Below are 26,233 nucleotides of genomic sequence, written 5' to 3'. Positions count from 1 at the left end.
AAGGGTTGGTATATAATAATAATGATTGCAAGATGTGCTTATTAATAGGCAATATTATTTTAAATACTGTATAAAGCTTCTATGATACACCTTATGAGCTATAAAATTTGAAAACTACAAAGTCAGCAGAGACTACAGAATGCCAGGTCTCAGGCATAGAACCACCCTGACCCATTAGAGACTGCTTAGGCACGCATCAGTGGTTTCTAGGTCCGGCTGTTTTTCCGCCCTCATTCTCTTTTAGCAGCAGGAGGCCACCTATTTAATTAGTTGGGGGGTGGGAGCGTCTGTAATCTCTTGGGGGCAGCTTTAGCCCCAGAGTTGGATAAGAGGGTGAATCCATCCCAGGGCGTGGCTGGCCTCTCCCCTGCAACATATGGGGAGCCCACCATGCCTTCAGCCCAAGTTCCAGCAGCAAGTAGGAGTGGGGGGGCCTTCCCTGCTGGGAACACACCCTGCAAAGCCAAGGCAGGTGGCGTCACTAGTAGAGTTCAAGCAATTCTTAGACCAAACAGCATCTGGCAAACTGTGCCAATTGGAAATCAATGTCCCTCCCTGGGTGGGTTTAATTTTATGGCTGTTTGCACAAACTTACAGCTCCTAATAGGTAGGGCAGAGCTCAGAGCATCCTCCCAGGGTTGTTCCGATGGAGTCTGATGTCTTCACTGCCCATCGATAAGCTAAATTAAAGTCTGTTTACTAGAGGCTAGTTTGGAGCCTGGCTGTCAGGCCACTATTTATTCCAAGGCCTGGAGGTTCCTGTGACAGGAAGGGGGACGGACCCCTTTCAGGACTCAAGAGTGGGCTCTTGTCTAACCCTCTGAAATGAATTGTCAGAGGAGATACATGTGCTGACAAAGCAAGAGACTTTATTGGAAAGGGCACTGGGCAGAGAGCAGCAGGTTAAGGGAATACAGGAGAACTAATTCACTATGTGGCTCACAGTCTCAGGTTTTATGGGAATTCGATTAGCTTACAGGTTGTCTTTGGCCAATCATCTTTCTTGGCCCATAGTCTGACTCGTGGTCCTTCCATAGTCATGACTTGGTGAGAGATGCACATGCATCTCTCAGCCAAGATGGATTCCAGTGAGAAAGACTCTGGGAGGTTGGTCGTCTCCTCTGTCTTTTCGTCCCTCCTAAGTTCTCCTGGTTAGTTTGCTAAGCAGCACCACGTTCCTTATTGGGACCTCCTGTTAGGACACAACTCAGGCAAGTGGGCTGGGCCAAGGTGCTTGGTTTCGCTGCAATTTGAGAAAGCCCATGTGCTCAATGAAGACCCAGCACAGCCAAAAATAAATAAATATTTATTAAAGAAACAGATAGTATGTTAAAAGTATTTAGTATAGTGTCTGGCACATGGATGTAATTTTACTCCATCTTGGGTATTAAAAATGACAATAAGGATAATAATGATGATTCTGGCCAGATATGAACAGCATGCATGTGTGCATGCTAAGTTCACTTCAGTAGTGTCTGACTCTTTATGACCCTGTGGGCTGTAGCTCACCAAGCTCCTCTGTCCGTGGGATTCTCCAGACAAGAATACTAGAGTGGGTTGCCATGTCCTCCTCGAGATCTTCCCAACCCAGGGATCAAACCCGAGTCTCCGGTGTTGCACACAGATTCTTTACTACTAGTGCCACCTGGGAAGCCCATAAACAAGATAGACATGTTAAAATAGTCAGGAACAGAAGACTTGAGTGAGCAGTGCTGGTTTTAAAATCTTGAATTTTAACATTTTACCATTGAACTCCACCGTCTTAAAGTTATATGTAAATTCTTTAACCTGCTCATTTCTCTCTTGTTCTGACTCATTAGTCCTTATTTTTTCAAAAAGAGAGATAAAGATCCAAGCACAATGCTGTATTTTGGTTCACCTTGAAATGTATGGGTTGTTGCTTTAGAAACATTTTATGCCAATCCTCACTCCTGCTAGAACCAGCACTCCAGGGAACCCAGCAACAGCCATGGCGATGACTTCTGTTGTGTTTCTCATGTGGATCATCCTCAGGAGAGATTTGGATAATCAAGATCAGATGCTGACTCATGTGGGAGAAAAACGTTTGTGTAGCTGAGGATGCAGTTACTTTCTTCAGGGCTGGACGCTCTGATGGTGTAAGAGCCTGCCTGGCCATATGAACCCTAAGCTCTGCTCTCCCACATCAGAGCCGGTTTTATTACAATAGACAAAAAGGGCACGGGGCGAGAAGCCCTGCTTCTGAGTGAGGCTGGGTGAAGAGAACAGGGGAGGAAGGGCCAGTTCTCCCTGATGAATAGAGAGCAGTGGTTGGCAGAGAACCGTGTAACGGCCAAAATCAAAATTTCCATGAGACGCCTGATTCCTTTTTTCCTTTATCTACAGTTTCCTCTGGATCTGCATTATTGGGGGCAGGATGAAAGGGTTGCTTTTTGTCTAACAGACACAAACTGTACTGGCTTCTAGGTCACAACCAGTCTCCAAGGGACCATGTCACGGTTTCCTAACCATAGCTAGACATGCCCGACGAGTTGGTCAGTTCAATTCTCTCTCCCGGGTATTTGAAAACTTGACTGTAATAGACAAGTGAGTTGGAGCAGAGTCATCTCATGATAATACTCCAGGGCCAAAAGCAACGGCAGCTAAGGTCCCAGGTCACTTTCATTTGCATCCTGCCAGAGAAAGTGTTGTCTAAGCTTTCTTTGATTTAAGCAGGCTTTTTGGTTTGTTTTGGCTGTGCCTCATGGGCATGTGGAATCTTAGGTCCCCGACCAGGGATCAAACCTGAGCCGGCAGTGGAAGCTCAGAATCTTAACCACTGGATGGCCAGAGAAGTCCTGCTTCGTTTGATTTAGTGAACTGCTCCTCATATCAGCTCATACATCCTTTTTGCTTAAAGACTGGTTCCATTTTTTTTTTTTTTTCTGCTGCAAGAACCTTAAGTGGTCTTTCCTACTGAAAACTTGGAAAAAAAAAAAAAAAGCAGAGAGGGATGAGTTTTGTACAGTAAGGCTGTGATGTTTGCAAATGGTTTAATCCAAAATCTTTGGGTTCTTCAACCTTGAGAATATCATCATAACATAAAATATCCCCCATGAAAGGCATTTTCAGCCACAAGAGCTATAAGGTTGCATAGAGATGCCAGGTGGTCAGCCAGCTGGACCTATTCCTTGGCTAAGTGATTTACATCTACGTCTAGTAACTTGGGATTTAAATTTGTGCCTACACAAAATGACTAAGTGCACTTTCTTAAGAATAGGTGACACTGGAGTGTTAATTTTTAAAGTGCTAAAATGTCTCTGAAAAAAGGTCCCTGGCTCATCTAAGCTGCACAAACTTGTACATTTGTGCTAAGTACATTAAAAAAAAATGAACTATAACATTACCTTCAGTGATTAATTGAAATAACCTCAGCTGTGTGAATCATCCAGTGAAGCAAGCCATGAGTTTCTTACAGTTATTGCTAGAAATGGCTTCTGTCATGGGTTGCATGCCTCTGATCCACATTTGGACACTAATTCAGACTAGGAGGGGCTTTCCAGGGGTTGGTAAAGAATAGGCCTGCCAATGCAGGAGACACAAGGGACATGCGTTCAATCCCTGTGTCAGGAAGATCCCCTGGAGTAGAAAATAGCAACCCACTCCAGTATTCTTGTGTGGAAAATCCCATGGACAGAGGAGCTTAGCAAGCTATAGTCCATGGAGTGGCAAAGAGTTGGACACAACTGAGCATACACACACACACACACACACACACACACACACATTCAGACTAGGAAGGCTCTGGTCTCATCTTCTGAAAAAGGCTTCCTCTGAGGATCCACATGTTAGTTTGGGTCCATTTATCAGTGACAACTTTGAAGCTGGCCAAAATCCCTGAGCATGAGATCAGAACCCCTCTTCTAGCCTCCTCAAATAGGGAGGTTTCCATAGGATGTCACCAAGGGGTGGGTAATTTTGTAACAGAGCTAAAGATATGAGACCTTGTTAGGACCAGTTCAATTTCTCTTCTTCTCTGGCCGTATAGTGCATGACCAGCCTCCTCCCAAAGAGCTTCCCTTGGCACAACCCATCCTCACTTCTGCAGGAGCCTCTCAGATCATCAGTGGTCTTACTTTAGCTTATTAGACATCACATAATTTACCAAAACCTCCACCAACTTTTTGGAGTTTTCATGTTTCAATGTCATAAGTTAGCACTCACAGCCTTCTCTCATGGAGCTTCCTGGTTGAGGACTCCAATGCCTTGCACTTGTCTAAGTCTCCCACTCTTCCTCTCCTCCCCACACAGTAGATAAAGGGCCTGGGATCAGACCATGGGGAAGCAGCTAGGCCTGTCTCTAGGCAGGTCTTGGATAAAACCAGAAAAGGATGGAATTAGCTTATGGGAACTCAGCAGCAGACATGGTAGTTTGACTGAAATGGGTCACCTCCTTGACTCCAGAGCAGTGATGCTACCCACCAGCATCTGAAGACACACACTGCTACTGTTATGAATTATGTCCCCACTTCTTTCTCTTTTTTCTTTTTATAAAAAGATAGCAACAAAACCAGTTTTAAATATTCATGAGTGTAGAGATTTTTTAAGTGTGGTCAGTTCTTTCTACGGCCTACAGCAGTACCTTGCACATAGTAAGTACAATAAATACATGTTGAATAAATGAATGAAAATTAGTTTGAAATGATGGAATAAGTTGGTATATGGTTGTCAGATGAATAGAAAAAAGTATGTATCATTATGGCTACCAATGTTGGACTCCACTTAAAGCCTAGGGATCTAGGGTACAGATGTCTGGTCAGCGAGGCATGATATCATTTTGCTCCCCACTTGGGATGTCAGAAGCAGGCAGGGAAGCAGGACTCGAACATGATGGTGAGGAGAGACAGGAACATACCGTCAAAATTCAAGGACCCAGGGGTCTGAACATTTAGAATAACTTGTGCAGCCAAGGTGCTGAAATTGCAGAAGGAAACAAAAAATTGACACCAACTGGAATCAACAGAAATTCGCTTCCCCCTGGGGCAGAGAGCCAGCATCAGCGGCTGGTCTGGGCCAGAAGGGCTTCTGAGCTTTAACTCTGTGCTGACTCAGGTACTGCCTGAAACCTGGGTTGCAGTGAGAGCCACCCTTTGGGGCAGTAAGCCACCTGCTCACTGTGAAACAGCAGATACCACGATTTCAGAGCAGAAACAAAAGCAGCAGGCCTGTGGTCCCTGCCTTTGGACGGCACAGTTTCCCCCAAAAGAGTCCTATTAGCAGGAGGAAAAAGGGCTGTGATGCTAGGGGGAAAGTGTCTATTCTCCCTTTGTGTGTGGGGTCCTTCCATACACCTTTTCCTCCTCTCTCTTTCTCCTTGTTTCCTTCAACCAGTATTTATTGAGCATCTATAATATTCTAGACACAATTCATTAAATACTGAGATACAACAAGGAACAGAAGAGAGGAAGCCCCTGAATTCCAGGAATTTCCAAACAAACAACTAAGGACATACAACATGGATAGAAGAGGAGCTGGATGATCCAATGGAGCCAGCCAGGGAAGGTCTGGGGCAGTGGCATTTGTGAATACGGGAGCAACCAGTGAAGAAGCCCCAAGGTGTGGGTGAGTGGGCAGTGGAGGAGGAGCAGCCTTTTGAGGGGCAGCAGTAAAAAGTGATGCCAGATAGGTGTGGCCACCAGCTGAAATCCTTATCTCCAGAGCACAGTGGAATCTCCCTTCTCTGAGCTCCTAATGGTACTAATTGTGTACTACCCCATGCCTAAAAGGATGAGCCCAATTTTTCCGCTCACATGTTCCTATCAGTAAAAATAAAACCATTGGTGTGGTCTTTCCTGGGCTTCCCAAGTGACTCAGTGGTAAAGAATCCGTCTGCCAATGCAGGAGACAAAGGTTCAATTTCTGGGTTGGGAAGAGCCCCTGGAAATGGCAACCCACTCCAGTATTCTTGCCTGGAAAATTCCATGGACAGAGGAGCCTGGTGGGCTACAGTCCACGGGGTTGCAGAGTCAGACATGACTGAGTGACTGAGCATGCACATACACACGGGCTTCCCTGGTGGCTCAGTGGTAAAGAATCTGCCTGACAGTGCAGGAGAGAAGGGTTTGATCCCTGATCTGGAAAGATCCTGCCTGCCTCTGAGCAACTAAGCCTGTGTCCCACATCTACTGAGCCTGTGCTCTAGAGCCCATGCTCGGCAACGTGAGAAGCCTGTGCACGGCAACTAGAGAGTGACCCCTGCCTGCCACAACTAGAGAAGAGCCTGAGCAGCAGTGAAGACCCAGCACAGCTAAAAATAAATAAAGTAATTAATTAAAAAATTGGTACATACTCATGTATAAATATGTGTATTTATATTTTGTACTCTATAAAACATACCTGGAGATAGAAATGAAAAGAATGACATAAAATGAGGATCAACAAAATTTCTAATCATTTCCTCTAACTCTAATGGACTATCCTGTGCCCTTCTTGGGGAGCAGGACTCTGGCTGCTGGAGTAAGACCAGGTGGGAGCACTGGTGCAGAAGTCAGCTTCTCTGTGGCCACCGCCTTTGTGAGTTCACGTGAAGCATCTGATTGTAGGCCTGAGGCTGTTCTTGGTCAGCGGGGCTGGCGGTCAGGAGGGAGCACCGGATACACAATGAGGAAGAGCAAAGACAAGAGCGAGGTGCTGGAATCTACCGGCACCTTTGTGTCTCTCTCTCACAGCCTTTGACCTACAGTGATCTTCAGAGCATGGTGGCTTCACTTCTGCCTCCCAAAGCTCATACAGATTCACTTTTGCCTAACTCAAACCCAGAATCACGCAGGGAAAGGCATTATGAGAAACATAGCTTCCTGCCCAAGTTTAACACAGAACAGTCCAGCACATCCCTGAAACTGATTCTCTGGGTTCTGCATCTGCATTCATGAAAAGAAGCATCATGATTTTTGATTTGTCTTCTCAAATACCTCAGTGCAAGGAAGGGAAGGACCTGGGGAAGTGAATGCAAATATTTTGTGTTTGTCATATCAGTCGTATCTGACTCTTTGTGACCACATGGACTGTAGCCTGCCAGGTTCCTCCGTCCATGGAATTTCCTGGGCAAGAATACTGCGTTGCCATTTCCTTCTCCAGGGCATCTTCCCAACCCAGTAATGGAATCTGAATCTCCTGCATCTCCTACATTGGCAGGTGGTGGATTCTTTATCACTGTGCCACTACCTGGGAAGGCTGAATGCAAATATTTCAGTCACTGGAAAGGTGAAGCATCTCCTGAAAGTTAACATTTTAAAATAAGTGTCTGTCAGTGAGAGACTGAGCCTCAAACTACAATGAAACCACAAAACCTGCTACCTAGTAAGGCCTGGGGAGCATTTTTTTGGCTTCTGTCTGTGATATTCAAACTTAGCTGGCTCCAATGTGAAAGGCAGAAGGAACTCCTTTGAATGTACCTTCTTCTCCTTGTCCCTGATCACTCTGTGGGTCAAGCACTGAAGATGAGGGAAATAAAAGAGAAGGAGAGGTAGCTGGTCTGCATCCTGGATAACTGCAAGAAGTGATTTTATTTATCTAAACAAGCATCTATATCACATTAAATGGTATGCCAGGCATAGGTCTAAGTGCATTACAAAGGGTAACTAACTCAACTGTCATATCAATTCTGTAAGATCTTTCTATTATTAACCTTCCTTACAGACAAGGTTGTTGTTGAAGACTGGTGGGCTACAATCCATGGGGCCACAAAAGAGTCAGACACAATTTAGTGACTAAACAACAGCAACAACACAGATAAGGTAAGAGGCTTAGAGAGGTTAGGTAAATTGTTCAAGATCACACAGCTGGAATTCATGTCATGCTTAATTGTAGCTTTATGTGTAAAGGGTTAAAAAATTATTCACTGAAATCAAAAGCTGTAGAAAGTGATTAGTTCATTTTTGTTATCACTTGTAAAAACTATCCAGAATATGTAGTATTAGCTGTCACTTAAAGAGTGACCTTTTTAAAAAAAAAATATTTACTTACTGGAGCATAATTGCTTTACAGTGTTGTGTTAGTTTCTGCTGTACACAATGTGAATCAGCTATGTGTATACATATATCCTCTCCCTCTTGAGTCTCCCTCCCACCCTGCCTCCCAAAAGAGTGACTTTCTTAGGGACCAGGCAGAGTTCTTTATTTCATAAAACTTCATTTAATACTCACTGCTGCCCTGTGAGGTACGTATTATGATTCTGCTTTGTACTTGGAGAAATCAGAGAAGTGATTTGTGTGAGAGCACATAGTTGAAAGGAGATCCAGGATTCTAAATTGACTTCAAAGAAGCTAAGAGGAGGCTAAGATCCATCATCCAGAGTCCAAACCCTGTAAGTCATTCAGCTCCTGGCGACTAGAAACTAAGTCAGGATCCCAAGCCAGAATTCTCAAACAGTGTGTAAAGTAACTGGGGATTGGAGAATCAGCTGGTGATTTAGTGAACCTGTATTTTCTGAAGGTAAATGATCATTTTTGGAGTCTAGGACAGAGCATCCCATTTTTTTTTTTCCAATCTCTCTTTTGGCCCCATGATTTGTCTCTGCCCCTTCTTAGTTTCTGCCCTCCATGAGAAACCTGGGTTTTCTCATCCCGGGATCTTTGAGAGACAAAGGACAGAGATGCAAATCGTTGCCTCTCCTTTCCTTTCTCTAAACATATAAATCCTTTTGCAGGCTTCCCCCCGCCTTGGTAATCACATAACACTTTATAAAATAACAAGAATTTTGAAGACCTTGCACTTCTGATCTTTTTTTGAAGTATAAGTGGACCTCAACTTCACCATCCGTTAAGCCTTTGCTGGCTCATCTCCGAAGTTTTTCAGGGCCTCAAAGTCCCCCAGTTGCCACTCTCTCCAGAAGGAAGCCCTATTCCTCATTTTCCTTATTTTGTTTGCAAATTCAGAATGAAAAAGTGTTCTTCTCTCTTTCTTTTAATTGCATGTCTCTTTGGAGAGTGTTTATTTAAAAAATTAAACATAATTTTGGGTAATAAAAGAATGTTTATCCTTTAACCTATTCTATTTTATACAATAATTTCTAGTCATTGATCTTTTACTTTTAAAACACGGTTTCTCCTAGCTTTCTACTCCTACTGGTATAAGCTCTTCCTGTCATCCTCTCTGTCTCATCTCCATCTGCCAGTTTTGATTTCTGGCCAACTCTAGACATATAGTAACTGCCAATTCACCTGGTAAGATCATGCCCTCAGTATAGAAACACAATAGATATTAGTCTGACAGGCATGTTCTTTTGGCTTAAATGGCTAAGGATGTGTTTTTTGATAAGAAAGAATCAATTCTGGATTTAAAATGTGGATCTAGTGTGTGATCTTTACAAAGTAAGGAAATGTAAATTATTTGTCAGAGTTATTTTCACTAGGAATGCACTCATTCTGATTAGCATCTATCTAACTATCATTTAAGTAACTTTTTTTCAGCCATTCAGCCTAGGTTGCTTATTACTTGCTATTTTCTAGGCACTGTGCTAGATACCAGTGTTATGAAATAAATGACACCATCCTTTAAGCACAAAATTTCTAATTCTATTCCTGAAACTTTTACTAGTGACTGCTGACTTTGGGAAAGCATTAGTGGATTTCAACTGCCCCAATATAAGCTGAGGGGCTTGTACTAAGTGATTTTAGTTTTAAAACCTCTGAAATCAGAGGCTACAGGAGATGTGACTTCTTGTTTTAATTCAGTCGTTAAGTTGCTCAGCATCTTTGCACCTATTGTTTAGTCTCTGGATTTCAGTCCTCTATAAAATAAATGGAAGGTATTAGAGGAGGTTTGAAAACGTGTATTCCAAGGAACTTTGTTAAGGGAACTCTGTAGAAAAAAGGGTTCTGTGTTCAAGAAGGTTTAGGAAACTCTGGAGTCAGAAAGTTTCTTTGCTCCAGCGCTGCTCAGAAATTTTAGTATAGCAATTTTGCTTTATGACTCTCTAAGTAGGTTATAGCAAATGTGTTTCCCAAATTTACTGACAGCAGAATTCTTTTTCCCCAGAAGCATCTTTGTAGTACTAATACATTGCCCTTCAAAATACATTTGAGAAATAAATGACTGTATACTTTCTACTGCCCTTTGTTGCAGCAATGCTATTATTGGATCAATTTCACGTCACATATCTGTTAGTTTATATTCCAGCATAGATGTGCTGTGTGCATGCTGCCAGACTTCCTTTTTCTCTTCAAGCTGTGTTTACAATTCTCTTGGTGCACAGGCAATTATATCACCAACCCTGAATACATGGCCTGCAAAACCATACATCTCATTAACATTTTGGTCAGTAGTGTCCAAAACAGTGTTTTTTAAGGGAAAAGTTCCTAAGAGTAGCATAGAGGAGGCTCCTTGGGGGAAGGATGAGATAAATGAACATGAGAAATAATAGCATTAGTTGGGCTGATTTCCATGAAAACTCGAAGAATTGTATTCGACATTTTGATGACTAAACACAGTCTTTCCTGTCATACGAGTGCTATTCCTGACCAAGACTGTTAAGAATCAGAGTAATAGAGCTGAGTGGCTCCATGCAAAAGTCTGTGTTCAACATCTGTCATGTTGCAGATCATTAATGTTCAATTGAATTCTATTGTCTTCATGTTACTCAGCTTCATTTCATTGTCATTGCTTCAGCTGGGGATTAATCAACTATTTATGGGAAGACAGGACTTAGAGTCAGGGCAGTCACAATGGGGTTTTAGCCTCAAACAGTGGTAAGAGAAGACACAGTTAAAAGACTCCTGCTTTGTGGGAACTTGTTAATAATTTGATTAAACAAAAATAAATGAGAATAATACCAACATAATCCATATCTCAAAAGGAGAAAGAACATACTTGGTCTTCCTAAAGAATTCAGAAATTATTCTGGCTTGAATCTATTTGGAACTGGTTTATTTGCCACTTGACTCTTCCATAAGAGCTAGAAAGAAGCTGAGATAAGAGAATCAAGTAAGCAGTTTCTCTACAAATCAGCTCCTCATTAGCAAGAGTGGAAACCATGTTTCATTATTGTTTCTGAGGACAGTTGATACAACTGAAACAGGGAAGTAGTATGAGATACTTACAACTTTATGAGGTGGGGGAAAAAGTCTTCCATTAGGAATTATTTTTTAAAACCTCACAAATCAGATTCCCTGGTGTTCCAGTGGTTAAGACTCTGCGCTTCCACTGCAGGGGGCATGGGTTTGATCCCTGGTTGGGGAACTAAGATCCCACATGCCACAGGGTATGGGCAAAAGAAAAAAAAAACACTTCACAAACGACTTAGATGTTTCCATTTTGCATATATATGTGCATCATGATTAGTTTTATTAGATTTAAAAGTCAAATGAAATAATTATCATCTCAATATACATCCCCAAAATATTTATAAACCTGTGTTGGGGGAATGTGCTATAAATTCTGAATTTGCCTAAGTATCCAAACTCATGCAATCCAATTATATAGTAAAATAATATACATTTTTACATATATGTTAATCTGTTTTTTAAACCATTTTTGATTTAAGTATAGTTAATTTATAATGTGTTAATTTTAGGTGTGCTGCAAAGTAATTCAGTTCATATATATTTGTATATATACATTCTTTTTCAGATTCTTTTCCACTTAGATTATTATAAGTTCCCTGTGCTATACAGTAGGTCCTTGTTATTTGTCTGTTTTATATATAGTAGTGTGTATATGTTAATTCCGAACTCCTAATTTATCACCCTCCACATCCCCTTTGGTAACCACAAGTTTGTTTTCTGTGTCTGTGAGCACACCAATATCTTTTGATATGCTATACTAAATTATTCTTCAGAAAACAGCCAAATTATCTGCACAGTAAAATTCCATGTCTGAAATAATGTTATGACCTGCTGGTTTGTCCCAACTTAGTTAATAACTAAAATAAAATGAGAATATACTCAGTCAGCATTGTGAGAAATTGCCACACATCTTGACAAAGCAAAAATTTCTATCACTGAACATCTATATATCTTACAATTCCAAGACCAACATATTCACACAAGACCAACATAATCACAAAAGTGATTTCTAATCATTTAAAAACCATGGTTCAATTTTTGATCTGTAAGCTGCACACTGATATGGGAAAAGATGAACCAAATTCTCCCCCACCCCCACCCTGTTATTCTTTTGGGGACAGACCGGCCACTCCAGATGGTGTGTTAGTTAATGCTGGACATAGCTTTGGAGAAACTTCCAATAGACGAAGCCGGTGATGTCAGGATTTTGCTGTGCGTCGTCCCCCTTCCCCCCTGCGGTTCCCAGGGTAGGAAGGTGCTGAGATGGAAGCCGAGGGACGCCCGCCCACCTGCCACCACCTGTTCCCTCCTTCAGCCTTCTGCTATAAATTCTCCTCCTTCAAAGATTGATCCAGCACTCTCCCACAGCTACTGCAGAAGAAGCGCTCCTTTCCTATCTGAGCTTCGGAAAAGATTTTGTCTTCCAGAAGTCTCCGGTTTTCCCAGAGAACTGAAAAGACCTTTCTCGAACCAGCCACACCGATTCTGCTGCAGGAAAGTTCCCTTCTCTTTTGCAACTTAACACTGGGAAAATGACTTTCTCTTTTACCTCTCAATTTCCTCTAAATTTTGGCAAGTGAAGAGACATCTATCTGGTTATCCAATAGGACACAAGGCGGAACCACGCACTCCCCACTGCAAACTTCCATTCCACGTAGTTGCTTTGTGTATAACTTATTTGCTAGGAAGAGCCAAATTGCAGAGCGGGTTCATACAGCAGCCACACACAACTCGTGAAAGGACCCGAGAGTTCGGCGCCTCCCTTCTGACGGCGGGGAATGAAGTCCTGCAAGCCCTGCAACACGGCTGCGGGAGCGCGTGCCGCGCCCCCTTGCGCGGGTGGTGCCGAGTGCGCGGGCACGTGCGCCGGGGCCGGGCGGCTGGAGAGCGCGGCGCGCAGGCGCCTAGCGGCAAACGCGCGCGAGCGCCGCCGCATGCAGGGGCTCAATACGGCCTTCGACCGCTTGCGCAGGGTGGTACCCCAGTGGGGCCAGGATAAAAAGTTGTCCAAGTACGAGACCCTGCAGATGGCGCTAAGCTACATCATGGCTCTGACCCGCATCCTGGCCGAGGCTGAACGATTCGGCTCGGAGCGGGACTGGGTCAATCTCCACTGTGAGCACTTCGGCCGAGACCACTACCTTCCGTTTGCGGGCGCGAAGCTGCCGTCAGAGACCGAGCCCTACGGCCAAAGGCTCTTCGGCTTCCAGCCCGAGCCCTTCCAGATGGCCAGTTAGGTCGCGCGGCCCTGTCGGAATGAGACGCCCGATGATCCGCGCTGTGGAGCCGTAGCCTTCCCCACTCGGTGGCATAGGATGGACACATTCTTAGAATAAAATTAGGAAATTTCCAGGTTACTTTTAGCATTTCTAGTCCTAGGGACGCAATGCTTTTATTGCTTTACTTTTCCCCTCCTTATTATGTTGTAGATTTCATTAATGCATCTTGGAATAGTTTTGATTGATTCCCCCTTTCTGGGCGACTTTGAGGGAAAACAATGTAAGAAAAAATAGAATTGGGTTATACTTTAGGTTTAGTCCTCACTTCCTTAACCTTAGTAAGTCTGTCCTGTTAGGATGAAGTTACAGTATCTCTTACCTGTGTATGCTTAATACAGAGCTGCCTTCCTGTCTTGTAAATGCGTTTGTGCTTAGTGTACTGTGTGTGCATGCATGAAGTAGACTTTCTTTTTTTCTTTGGTAGAATACATGGGTGTGAGTGCTCTGTATTTTTTAAAATTGTGTATACATTATTGTAATATACATTTTGTAAAATAGAATTAAAAACCTGGGTTTGCTTTTCATGCGAGGTGCCCTGCTAGTTTTCTGATGGCACTAAAGGCCTGTTTCTTTGGGGGGTGGTGACATTGAGTGCTTACCTGAGTAAAGATGTATTTAAATCTAACCCCAGCAATTGGCAAAGTGCTGTTTTGTAATCATCAAAAAAAGACAAGCTGATGAGCGTGCAAGTAATTAATTTGAAAGTTTTCTCTATTAACTTGGAAATATATTTTTCATGGTTTTTAAAACGATTGGATTAATTGAAATAATATTCAACTTTTAAACAGCTAGATACACAGTTCCTTAATCTTTTATTTTCCTTATTAAGCCAGTTGCTAACTACTAATTCCTTACAAGTACTCAAATATATATATTTGCTCATATATGTATTGAATATATGTATATTTGGCTTTTGGAAATGATTTGCTTTTAATCAGTACCAGTTGGGCAATAAGGGCTTCACTACCACCAAGGCTAATCAAAAAAGCAATAATATAATACACATGGTATTGGTTTGAATTACTTTTATAAGTTTGCTTAAGCATTGGATGAATAAGCCAAGCCCTTAATGTAATGACTTGGTCAACAGATCGCATGTTTTTCGGTGAATATCTTGCTAATAATTGGAAAAAGCAAGACTCTTAAGCTATCTGTGCCTTTGGAACTTGTCGCAAGTTAACAAAACAATGACATTTCCCAAACCCTTTTTATAATATTATGGGTTCCAACACCTAATATCAGGCATAGCCACCATTTGCAAATTTTCTAGAGTCTTCATTAAAATTTTGTTAGTTATCCCTGATTATCAGATTCCTTTTGGTTTATAATGACTGGCAGTATCTTCCCCAGGCCGTCATCTAAAATTGAAAAAATCACAAGTGTATTGCTAGAAATTCTAACAGTCTAATGCTGCATTTCCCTTTCCTTCTTATCTAATTTTTTTTTGGCTGTGTGCCTCCATGTGGGACTTTAATCCCCTGAACAGGGATGGGCCCTGTGCCCCCTGCAGTGGAAGCTGAGAGTCTAAGCCACTGGACACCAGAGAAGTTTTTCCCCTACCTTCTGATACCTGTAAATAAGAAACTAAGGTGTGCTCAGGATTTTGCTTCCTCAGTGCAAATTAGAGAATAAAATGTTTAACCTCTTGACTTCAACAGCTCTTAGAAGACACGGTAGTCCCAGAAGACAACAGATCTAGAAGGGATGATGTTCAGACCTCTTTCTGGTCATACTCCACTCTGCAGTGAGTACTTGGGCTCTGGCAAGGTTCAGGGCATCTCCCATCCTATTTGAGCACAGTATTCTACTTGTTTAGACTTAAATTGCTTCATTAGGAGCCCCAGGGAGTTTGTAGAATGAATAAAATCAGTGCTAAAATAAAATAGGTTAATCAGAGAAAGTCTCACAGATGTATTAAGATTGTTAGTCCTTTTGTTAAGTAGGGTGCACGTTCCTCTCTCTGGACTATAAATACCTTGCAAAAGAGAACTGTTCTTTTCATTTTATCTCTGTGGCTTCTAGCACAGAGATAAACATGCAATAAGTATTTTTTTTTTTGGTTGTTAACAGGAAATGAAATGAAATCAAATGATTTAATTAAAATGTGATTCTAATCCTATGCCTCTTTTCCCCATCCCCATTCCCCGAAAAGAGTAGGAATCTGTTAACTATTATGCTTTAGTGGCTCATTTCTGTTGGAAATCTCTGGAAGCAACTTAGATCTTACCAAATTCCTAAGATTTCCTAGTACTCGATGTACTTTTTTTTTTTCCTGAAAAGACAGTTGAAGGAAAAGTAAATGGGTCTCAGTGACCAAATGCAATCTTTGGTAAAACTCTTCAAACTGTATGTTGAGTAAGCTGTTGTGGCTTATGGATTAGGAGCTTGGATAAAACAAATGTAAAATATTTTTGAACTTAAAGTTCATATATTATTATACATAATAGAATTTAAATTACCAAGCAACCTAAAAGTTGCTTTTGTTGTTTAGTCGCTAAGTTGTGTCTGACTCTTTTGTGATCTCATGGACTGTAGCCCACCAGGCTCCTCTGTCCATGGAATTTCCCAGGCAAGAATTCTGGAGTGGGTTGCCATTTCCTCTTCCAGAGGATCTTCTCAATCCAGGGACTGAATCTGTGTCTCCTGAACTGACAGGCCGGAGAAGGCAATGGCACCCCACTCCAGTACTCTTGCCTGGAAAATCCCATGGATGGAGGAGCCTGGTGGGCTGCCATGGGGTTCCACAGAGTCAGACACAATTGAAGCGACTTAGCAGCAGCAGCAGCAGAACTGACAGGCGGATTCTTTACCACTGAGCCACCAGGGATGTCCTAGTTGCTGCAATATACTATACTGTCTCACCTTTGAAAATCTATGTTCTTTGTAGTTTGATAACAGAACATATTGAAATTTAAAAATATTCTTTAATCCATGACCCCTTTCCTCAATAAATCACCATACATTATCAAGCATCTATTTATACCCTGGCTTACCGAGCATTATCTTTGTCCTTGAGTAGGCAGTCAAGAACATACATGTACTAATCAGTAAGTGGCCCTAAACAGGGTTTACCTGAATGCTTCAATGATATGAAGTATCAATGATATGTGCCATAAGAGCTCCTAAGAGAGACATTAAATAATAAAAGATGACCCACTCCCAGGCATCGTTTGAGTTCCGTTAGTTATTTTATGTGGGCTTTCCCTAGGTGCTAGCTACAAGCTGAGGCCAGACACCAGGGTCAGAAGTCTTGAAGAACCATATACAAATGAACAGGGCTATCAAGATGGGGAGGGCCATCCAAGCTAGTGGTTCTCATCCCAGCCTGCTTATTAGAATCACGTGGGGAATCTTGAAAAATATACCAATTCTCCGGCCCCCAGTTCAAGAATTGATTTAACTGTTCTGAGGTGAGGCCTAGATATTTTTTTTCAGTATTCTCCCAGTGAGTCTAACTGGCTAATGGGGTTGAGAATTGCTTAATTAAACAATATGTACTATGACACCATTAAACTCATTACTCAAAACTGATTATATTGATGTAGCATTCTTTGTATTTATAGATCTTAAGAAGGATTAGGCTTTCTTAACATCCAGCTACAGCCAATTTCCTAATGAGGTGACCTTTATATTAATGAAGGTCTAAAATTTCCGCTGGATATGAGCCAGATGGGATGTATTTGGGTTGTGGCTGCAGGATTCAACAGTTAAAGCTCAGTTCACTTAATTTTGGTCTTATAGTAAAAGCAAAGTGTTATTTTGGACTCATTTTGGCTCTGCTCTCTGGTTAGGTTTCACTAAAGATATCCCTTTTTGCTACCTGTGGGTAAAAGAAATTTCAAAGCACATAATTACGTGACCAACCTTTTCACATGTATACCCATTCCCTTCTCTGGTCATGAATATACTAGATGGTGCAGGCTTAATGAGTGTTTTATTGAACGAACACAGGACTTTTGGATTGCTATTTCAAACTGGCAGTGAGTCCCCCAAAATACCCAAGCTGAAAGAAAACTACTGAGAGGAAGAACTTACCCATCTCACATATGAAGACTGGAACCAAAGCACAACCCAAAACAAACCCAGTAACTAACTGAGAATAAATAAAATTTTATTTAATGAATAAAGAAACAGTCCATCACATTCTCTAAATTGGTTTTTAAAACATCCAGTTTGAATTAAATACTGGTACCATCCAGGTTGAATGAAATACTGGTTTTTAATTTTTCTTTGTTTTCTAATTGCAAAGTTTCCAAGCAAAACACAATCCCCAGCAAATCTTCAAGAAAGCACAACTAGAAAACAGCAACGGGTGGCATGGAGACGATGTGGTCTACCGAGATAGAGTACCATATACTTTCTGGACAAAGACAGTAAATGCTCACAAACATTTTGGCTTAAGTGAACACTGGTTTTCAGTTCCAAAGAATACCCAACATGCATGATGCAGAGGAAAGGAATAAAAGCCAAGATCCATTCATTGCTTTCTAGTAATAGAGGCAAAATATACAGTTTATATAGTTCACACGTTTCAAAATGTTTACTGTAATAGTTTTTCCATTAGGATTTCAATAACCAAAAAAGTACTTTAGAAATTAAGTTGACTCAAGCTTCCTGAGATGGAAGCATAGCATGTTTGTGAGCCTTCTGGGGCCTGGTGTATTTTTAGGTTAAAAGAAGTCATCATACAGGAAGAGAAAGGAAAAGATAAGATGTGTGTCACTTGACCATGATTGAATTGTTAGCTGTGGGTGTGTTATGTGTGTGTGTGTGTGTGAGTGTTTGTGCGCGCACACACTCACATAGAGTACATCCTTTGTCAGTCCTCATGGTTACAATGAATCATGAGGGTTGTTTGGGGCTTGATGGAGCTAATAATTTGAAAACAGAGACCAAAGGTTATGCTTGTTTTTGAGGGTCCTTATCTATCTGTTATCCTCAGGTTGATTCATTTAACATAAGGCCAATGAGTGCCAGTATGGAACGTTTCTTCATTAGAGCCTAGAACAGTATAACAGAGTTTTCCTAAACTACTTGAGCCAGAAAGGAATACAGGAACTCTCTTGCTATTTCTCCGTGCACTGCGGAGCCATTATTTCCACTAGCTTCAGTCATAGATGCAGGAGTCAGAGTTCTTTAGGCTGTGTTGAAATTAATTTCCCTTGAATCTGCCTATAGAAAGCAGCTAGGATATTTCTTGAATTTATTTGATTTTTCTCCAGATTTTTTTTCAACTGCATAGAATCTTGGAAGAGGAAACTCCCCCATAGTGTATGTAGTACCCTTCTAAGGAAACGACATGGTGGGACAGGGAAGAAATGTGAACTTTTAAAACAAATCAACTACTTACTTTGGAGAAAAATATTCTTACCATTTTATTTGGAATGAAGAAACCCCTGCTATCACTTTTTAAAAGGGTCTGTGCAGTAAACTCTTCATAAGTATTTATTTATTTATCCTACCCTTCATCCTGGGAAAGCCTCAAATGTTTTATTTTACAAATAAAGAAACAAAATCCAGAGTTATAGAAAAGTTAGAAAACATGTCTGAAATTCATCTGAATGCTTAAAAATTCCTTGGAATTCCCCTGAGAATTCCTAGAAATAAGGAGCTCTCTGGATGCTATTAAATATTTTACAGATTTTTATCTTGACAAGAAGGTAATGAGAGAAGAGAGTAGGTCATGAAAAATGCTAAAGCTTGGAAAAAATAAGTGAAATTTAATCAGAAAGGATACAGTGTCTCTAAAAACAATACTAAGTAAAAGTTAATTTACCAGTGTGCATTAAAAAAAAATACAGTTGCACTCAAATTATTTCATTGGAATTATTTCAGGACTTTAACTCTCCTTAAAATACACAGTAAAATCGTTTATACTGTGTGCACATACATTTAGTAATCTTTTGGTAGTGACTGCTATGGGCAGTACTAGAACATATTTCACTGGATTCTTGCACCACTAATTGTGGAGAAATTACAAGAATCAGCCTCCAGTTTGCAGGTAAGTCAATGAATCTGTGTAGAAATATCAAGTTCTTTGGAATTTTGGAACATCAAACAATTCTTTCTTACCATACTATGTGAAAATCATTCATGTTTCTTAGTGGGTACTAAAGTACTTCTTATTGTAAGAAAACTATACTTATAACTCCATTAATTTCCAGTTGAAACTGGTCAACCCCCCCCCCCCCCCGCCATCTTTCACATCTTTAAGTCTCATTTTAATGTGTCTCTATTTTCAGTTAGGAGGTAGAATGAATTTTTATCTTAGAAAGTAAAAAACATTCTATGAGAGATTTATTGGGTTTGCTGGATGTTTTAGGAAGATTAAAACCCAGTTACCTTTCTGTTCCTCTAGGGATATCTGACCAGGTTATAGCATATGTGGTAATTTTTTCAATTTGAATAATTTATGACTTCCCTGGTGGCTCAGACAGTAAAGTGTCTGCCTGCAATGCGGGAGACCGGTGTTCAGTTCCTGGGTTGAGAAGATCCCCTGGAGAAGGAAATGGCAATCCACTCCAGCACTCTTGCCTGGAAAATCCCGTGGACAGAGGATCCTGATAGGCTACAGTCCATGGGGTCGCGAAGAATTTGAATAATTTATACAATTGAATAACTTTTAAAAATCACTTTTAAGTATTGAATATTTGTATATTAAAAAATCAGCTTAATCGTTAAAAAACAATTGATAAACCTGGAAACTAGCACTGTTTTCTGCATTTTAAAGAAAAATGTTTATGTATTTCAACCTTCAAATATTTATTGTCAAATAATGTTGAAATATTTTAATTTTTATTATTAGGGGAACATTTTCTACTCACTTGTATGTTAAATCTTCTAGCAAATTAGCGAATATGCCTCTACAGTACAGCCATTTTCTTTATGCTTACTCTCAGCATTTATGGCACAATTCTCAGAGGATTGAAAAGTGAGTTCTTTCTCTATTTCTTGCAATTTCAAGGCTATTGCGTTTGAAGTGGCCATTATTTACATATTAACAAAAAAAACAGCATGTTTATGGTTCTACAACACCAAGTATGCTAACTAATATAATTAGACAGAAAAAAGAGGCAAACATATTTTTAACAAATATGCATTTTTTTTGCATCGCACAGATTTTTAAAAAACATGGTAGTAGCAACTTTTTTTTTTAGCATACTGATGACCACTGCATTGTCAAAGTTTAGAAGATGCTAGGCATTCTTCCAGCAATGCTTCAGTAATTAACTTTCTGAAATATTGATCCACTTAAAACAAGGCAAGGCAATTAGTGGTGAAAAGGACTTCGACAAGCTCTATTGCAATCTAAGTAACTTCATCTTCCTGGTGAGGCACAGTGATTTTCAACTCGACCATCATTGGAAATGCTTTGAGTCCAGGTTACCTGGGAAGAGACCTTGAATAAAGGTCATTATGAGTAAATTTGCCTTTGAGTTTACAACCAAATTATACATAGCCCACATACTCACAGACTCAGGCCAGGATCTCAGTTTCAAAGGTTTTTTGGGAGTTTTGTGGGCAGGAAGAGGACAGGAGGAGTCTGATCAACCAGAATAATTTGGGTGTCAGATTCAGTTTTTAAGACCTCCCCTCCCAACCTGATTTTTTCCCTTTTGCCTGCATTCCTATTAATATCAGAAGTTGATGGGAGTAAGAAAGCAACTGCTTTTAAAGGTGCAACACCGCCATGAATTTAAAAGGCCCTCAGGCATTCAAGATTTGTTCAGTTTGGACTGGTTTCTTTTGAACACCAAGCCAAGATACAATGGGGCAGCAATTAGGTCATTGCGGAGCACGAAGCATGCTGGGAAAGGGGAAAGGAGGGGTGGGTTACAGCCTAGGGTATTATAGAACAGGGGACACAGGGCATCTTGGAGAAAAACACAGAATGGGGTATAGATGTAGAAAGGACCATAGACAGTGTAGCTTGGACGTATCATGAACACAAAAATGGAGGAGAGGGTAGTCTTGTTAGTTGCTTGGCAGTTCAGGTTTAATGGTGTGTTTTCTTTCTCCATTATCCTTCTCATCCCCATTTCCATGACTCAGCAAGTTATGAAAAGTCCTTCACTTGTTTGGTTAGAAGGGAGCTTATGGGATCTGCATAGCTTTTTGAAGAAAGGGCCAGAAGAATTGTCCCAACTTTCCCTCTTTCCCTGGTCCATTTTTGCAGATTTAGGGCTTCATGAATGCTACATGTCCAGTGAGTGTAGTGCAAGACAGTAGGGTCTAATGAGGCCAAAGTGCATGTTTATTTCTGCTTTCCAGGCAGGCATTGCACGTGCAAAAGGGAGGAAGTGCATTCTTCACTGACACCAACACCATAGCCTATGCTATTTGCATCCCTTCCCACCTTCTAGGGTAAGTTCTGTGATCAAACCATGTTAATAAAATGACTCTTCTCAATCTCACTTGCTCACTGGAATCACCTGGGAAGCTTTAAACATACTGATTCCTATGCCAGAACCCCAGAACTTATGACTTACTGATTGGGGATGTGGCTTGGATATTGGGATTTATTTTTTCAAGTATTTATTTATTTGACTGCACTGGGTGTTAGTTGAGGCTTGTGGGATCTAGTTCCCTGACCAGGGATCAAACCCCTGCTGCTTGCATTGGGAGCTCAGAGTCTTAGCCACTGGATCTCCAGGGAAGGACATTTTGGGATTTTTTAAAAGCTCCCCAGGAGATTCTAATATGCAAAGTTAAGAACCACTGCTGTAGACTGACTTCATTTTATATAGAAACATACTGACTTGCATAGAATTTTAAAGTTCAGTTTAGATCAATAAATATTTATTAAGTGCCTACTCTGTATAAGGCAACATTTTGCCATGGCAAACTTTTGACACAGTCCATACCAACAAGTAGCTAAAATCTAGTGCAGGCAAGACTGGGTTAGTGCAAGGGGAGAGACAGGCAGGTATATAGAAGCTGTGTTTTATACAAAGTTCTATACAAACTAATCTTTTTCCAGACTCAAGAAATTTGCTATAAGATTTCAAATAAAGTCAACTGTATTTTACTGGGGTGGTTGGGGGGACACTAGGAAAATATTTCATAGAGGCAGTAAAGTAGCCTTTGAGATGGCCTTTAAGCAATAGGTAAGATTTTCATAGGGATTGGGGAGAAAGCGTTCCAGGTGGAGGCAGAAAAGAGCCATATGGGTGGAAAGCAGGGGCCTGTGTTAATTTTACTGGTGCACTGGGTGTGTTTTCTGAGTAATGGATGAAAAGCTTTGGGATCATATTGGAGCAAGGCTTGAATAGCATGGGCAGAACAGCTGGCCTGGGTTGGCTCCAGGGAATCTCTTGGGGTCCAAAAATTAGAGGAATGATATGAATGAAGCAGTGCATGCTAAGTTGTGTCCAACTCATTTGTGACCCCATGGGATGCGGCCTACCAGACTCCTTTGTCCATGGGATTTCCCAGGCAAGAATACTGGCAGGGGTTGCCATTCCCTTCTCCAGGGGATCTTCCTGACTCGGGGATCGAACCTGTGTCTCCTGCATTGGCTGTTAGATTCTTTACCACTGAGCCACCTGGGAAGCCCAAATAAAACAGTACTTTAGGAAGAATGGTCTGATGCTGAGATCAGGGCTAGACTTGAGTGGGGATAAAAAGCAGGACTAGAGGCAGGAAGACCAGTTAGAAGTCTCTTATTATGGTTAAAGTCAGAAGTATTGAGGGAAATTAAGAAAGTAATGAAAGTCTGAGCTGGGAACCACAAGGGGGATGAAAGGAAGGCCTGACTATAAAAGAAATAAGAGTTAGAGTTAATATGATTTGTCAATTGATTAGATAGAAGAAACAAAAAATGACTTAAATACTCCATTTGGAGTACTAGGACTGTGATGGTGCCACTAATAGAGATAATTAAACTAGGATGATGAGCGGCTTGTGAAAGGGAGACCGTGAATCTGATTTTGGATATGTTGAGTCCAAACTTACTCAGCAGAACTGAAATTTCTTATATAAGTATTCCTTATTGTAACTGAATTCCAGTAGAATTTGGATTTGTTCAACACAGTAGTTCTTAACAAAGGGCATCCTGCCTCCTAGATAACAAGGCAGTATCTGAGGACATTTTCGGTGGCCACAACTTGGGGAGTGGCTCTGCTCTACTTCTGACATCCAGTGGGTAGAGGCCACGGATGCTGCTACACATCCTACAGTGAGCAGAGGATTCCCCGGCAACAACTAATTATCTGGCCCCAAGTGTCAACAGTGTCGAGGTTGAGAAACTTTGCTGTAACATGATCCAAAAGTTAAAATTCGAGGAATTTTCAAGCTTGTTATAGTTTAGGCTCAACAGTGCCATCTAGTGGTGAAATAGAATGTTTATCCTAAAATCCTCAGAAAGCTAAGACATATACCCAGAAATGAAGAATATATCCTCTTATGGGAGAACTGTCTAGAGTTTACATTAATAGATGTGATGAGGAGGTTGGGTGTCCAATTGTGGAGAAGCAATCCTGAACTTATAAAGTTCTCTTTGGTCATAAAGAGATTTGATAATAGAAGCCAATATGGAAACAATGTATTCTAAAATGCATTCTGTATGAAATGCATTCTATATCCTTACAGTTGCCTATACCTTTACTATTGTTCCCACATACATAAGAAAGGAAGAAAAATCTAATAATTCTGCTAAATAACTGGCTGAAATCTTTATTTCTTAAGGATTAACCTATGGTATTTATTTAGAAATAAAGATTGAAAATAATTAGATGATTTTTAGAGTCATGAAAAATGTAGGATGAAGAGCACTAGAAAATTCCCTTTGACAAAAGGATTTTTGCTCCAAAGAGCAGAACTTGACATGCCTTTTATCTTACCTTTCCCGCTAGATTCTAAGCTTTCTGCAGGCAGGTACTGTGTCTTATCATATTTGTGTATGGCCCACAATCTCTAGCATAGCATTTTATACAGAGTAGACACACAAAATATTTTTTGAGTGAATGAATTTATTTTTATACTGGAAATCTTTGCCTTAAAGTGAAGGAAATTTCAAGCCTTTCTAAGCAATTACTATTTGTTCACTTGAGTAAGATGCCAGCTGAGGGTGTCTGGCTCAGAGAACACCAAAGACTTGGGCACAGGGAGTTGGTAACAGATACTCCATTTCATTTCCCTAGTGAATTTGGAGCAGACTGTGCCATGACGACCATCCCTAGGGCAATGTTTTGACTGGTTCATGCATTGTAGATTTCTCTAATGTAAAATTCATTCATTCAATGAATATTTATCAAAGATCTATTTTGTGCTAAGCAATCTTCTAGGCACTGGGCTATCACAGTGAATGTAAGTCTAAAAATTCCTTAAGTGGAGAGGCCAATTCTGAATTGGTGAGTTAGAATAAAGAGGCACATTCCTTTTCCCTCCCACTTCTTCAGTTAGCATAGTATTTTCTGAACAGAAAATGCAATTTGACTAATGATTTCAAAGCAGTTCACAACTATTAAAGACCTCTCCTTCCACAACCACTGCTTTGCTCTGGGAAATGAAACAACAAAAACCATTCTCTCATCACCTCCTCTCCTTGTTTGCATTTTTTCCTTTCTCATTGCTTCATAGATGTGCAGACTTTGGGGGGCGACGGGAGAAACAGGAGAGTCATTATTCTGTGGGCAGATAATGATGATGCCTGCATAGTTTTGCAAGTGGCAACTGAAGCTAGTAGTTTTAAAAGTGACCCCGCAGAAGATTTCCTTCTGGTTGGTTTATTAACAACACTTTAGTTATAGAATCTATGTATATATTCAGAGAGAAAAACCACTCACCATCATATTCAAAAGAAAATGGTGCAGGCAGGCTGGTGGGTCCCTATTTTGGCTATAGAATAAGTGCACTGTGCAATATTGAGCATTCAGTGATTTTTTTTTTTTGGTATCTCAGGCACATTTTGGCACTTTATCATGTGGCTCAATATACCCAGGATAAGCACATCAAAAGTGCTTCTCTACGTATGTGAGTTGTATAGCACAGTCTCCTAGTGCTAAGTAGAAGCTGATTTAATGAATCCAAAACTTCTGCTATGAATGCAATCAGTGAAAGGTGATGGACACCACCTCCCCCTGACCCCCTTGCCTTTTCCCTTTGCATTGTTTGGTGAGTTAGGATACCTAAGGTCACTACTGTCTAACTCCTTTCAGCCCAAGCATCTGGCCCCTCATTGCTCTTAGGAGGGCCTGAACACCCCTAACACAGCAGAGGGCAGAGGAGCATGCTAACTTTTTCCCAAAGCAGTGGACAGCATCTGCGTTATATCTTTGGTTCATCCATATTATCTTCTCATTTTGTTGGAATCTTAAAAGGTACAGCCCTCCATCTCTCCCAGGAGAGATGCAGGAGTCCCCAGCTGACTTACTCAAAGCTCTCCTTGCCACAGGTCCAGCAGCATGGAAACTTACTCAAATCCAGTTGCTTGGAAACCACCTTATCTGGTTTGTCCTCCTTCCCCCTCCACAGTCTGCCCCCTTACACAGCAGGCACCCAGACATTCTTAAAGTTCATCACTCTCCACTACACTCCGAGAAGAGCAGGAATACACCATCGTGCTTTCCATGGAGGAGAAAGCAGAGAAAATGTCAAGTCCTTTACTGGTGAGTGATCCATAGCGACTGCCACTGGGCCGGACGGTCATGGGCGGTGGGATCTGGTGATGCCACTGAGCTGGAAAATGGACCAAATCATGTGTTACAATCAAAAGAATACAGTCTAGCAGGTACACAGCAGGGGTGCGCTCTGTCCTCATGCCAACACTTTGTGTGGGATCTTGGTAAATCATTGAAATATATGAATAGCGGGGTCTGAAATGCCTCATTTGTAAAAAAAGGAAAAAAAAAACAATAAAATCTCTCCTGTCCTGCTAGGAATAGGGAAATTGGGCTCGTGATCTTTTGATTCTGTAATACCAACCCCCATGAT

General features: G+C 41.0%; 2 protein-coding genes across 4 annotated transcripts in view; one reads left to right on the top strand and one right to left on the bottom strand.

The window, feature by feature from the left end:
- The first annotated feature begins 12,799 nt into the window (after positions 1-12,799).
- Positions 12,800-13,258, top strand: ATOH7 (atonal bHLH transcription factor 7). The gene has a single exon (XM_055590946.1). The coding sequence runs from the start codon at positions 12,800-12,802 to the stop codon at positions 13,256-13,258; it is 459 nt and encodes a 152-aa protein (XP_055446921.1).
- Positions 13,259-17,245: 3,987 nt separating this feature from the next.
- Positions 17,246-26,233, bottom strand: part of MYPN (myopalladin) — a 114,553-nt gene continuing 105,565 nt past the window's right edge. For 2 of the 3 annotated variants that reach the window (XM_055590938.1, XM_055590927.1), the window contains exon 19: positions 17,246-25,978. In XM_055590938.1, the coding sequence (XP_055446913.1) occupies positions 25,809-25,978 (170 nt within the window). In that variant the 3' untranslated portion in view covers positions 17,246-25,808. The remainder of the gene's footprint in view (positions 25,979-26,233) is intronic. The other variant, XM_055590918.1, reaches the window with a different exon arrangement.

This window comes from Bubalus kerabau, chromosome 1, assembly GCF_029407905.1.
Source record: "Bubalus kerabau isolate K-KA32 ecotype Philippines breed swamp buffalo chromosome 1, PCC_UOA_SB_1v2, whole genome shotgun sequence".
Lineage (NCBI taxonomy): Eukaryota > Metazoa > Chordata > Mammalia > Artiodactyla > Bovidae > Bubalus > Bubalus kerabau.
This window is presented reverse-complemented; position numbering and strand designations above follow the sequence as displayed.

Excerpts from the sequence above, each read along its gene's own strand:
- ATOH7 (XM_055590946.1), top strand. The coding sequence starts at position 12,800 with ATGAAGTCCTGCAAGCCCTGCAACACGGCTGCGGGAGCGCGTGCCGCG.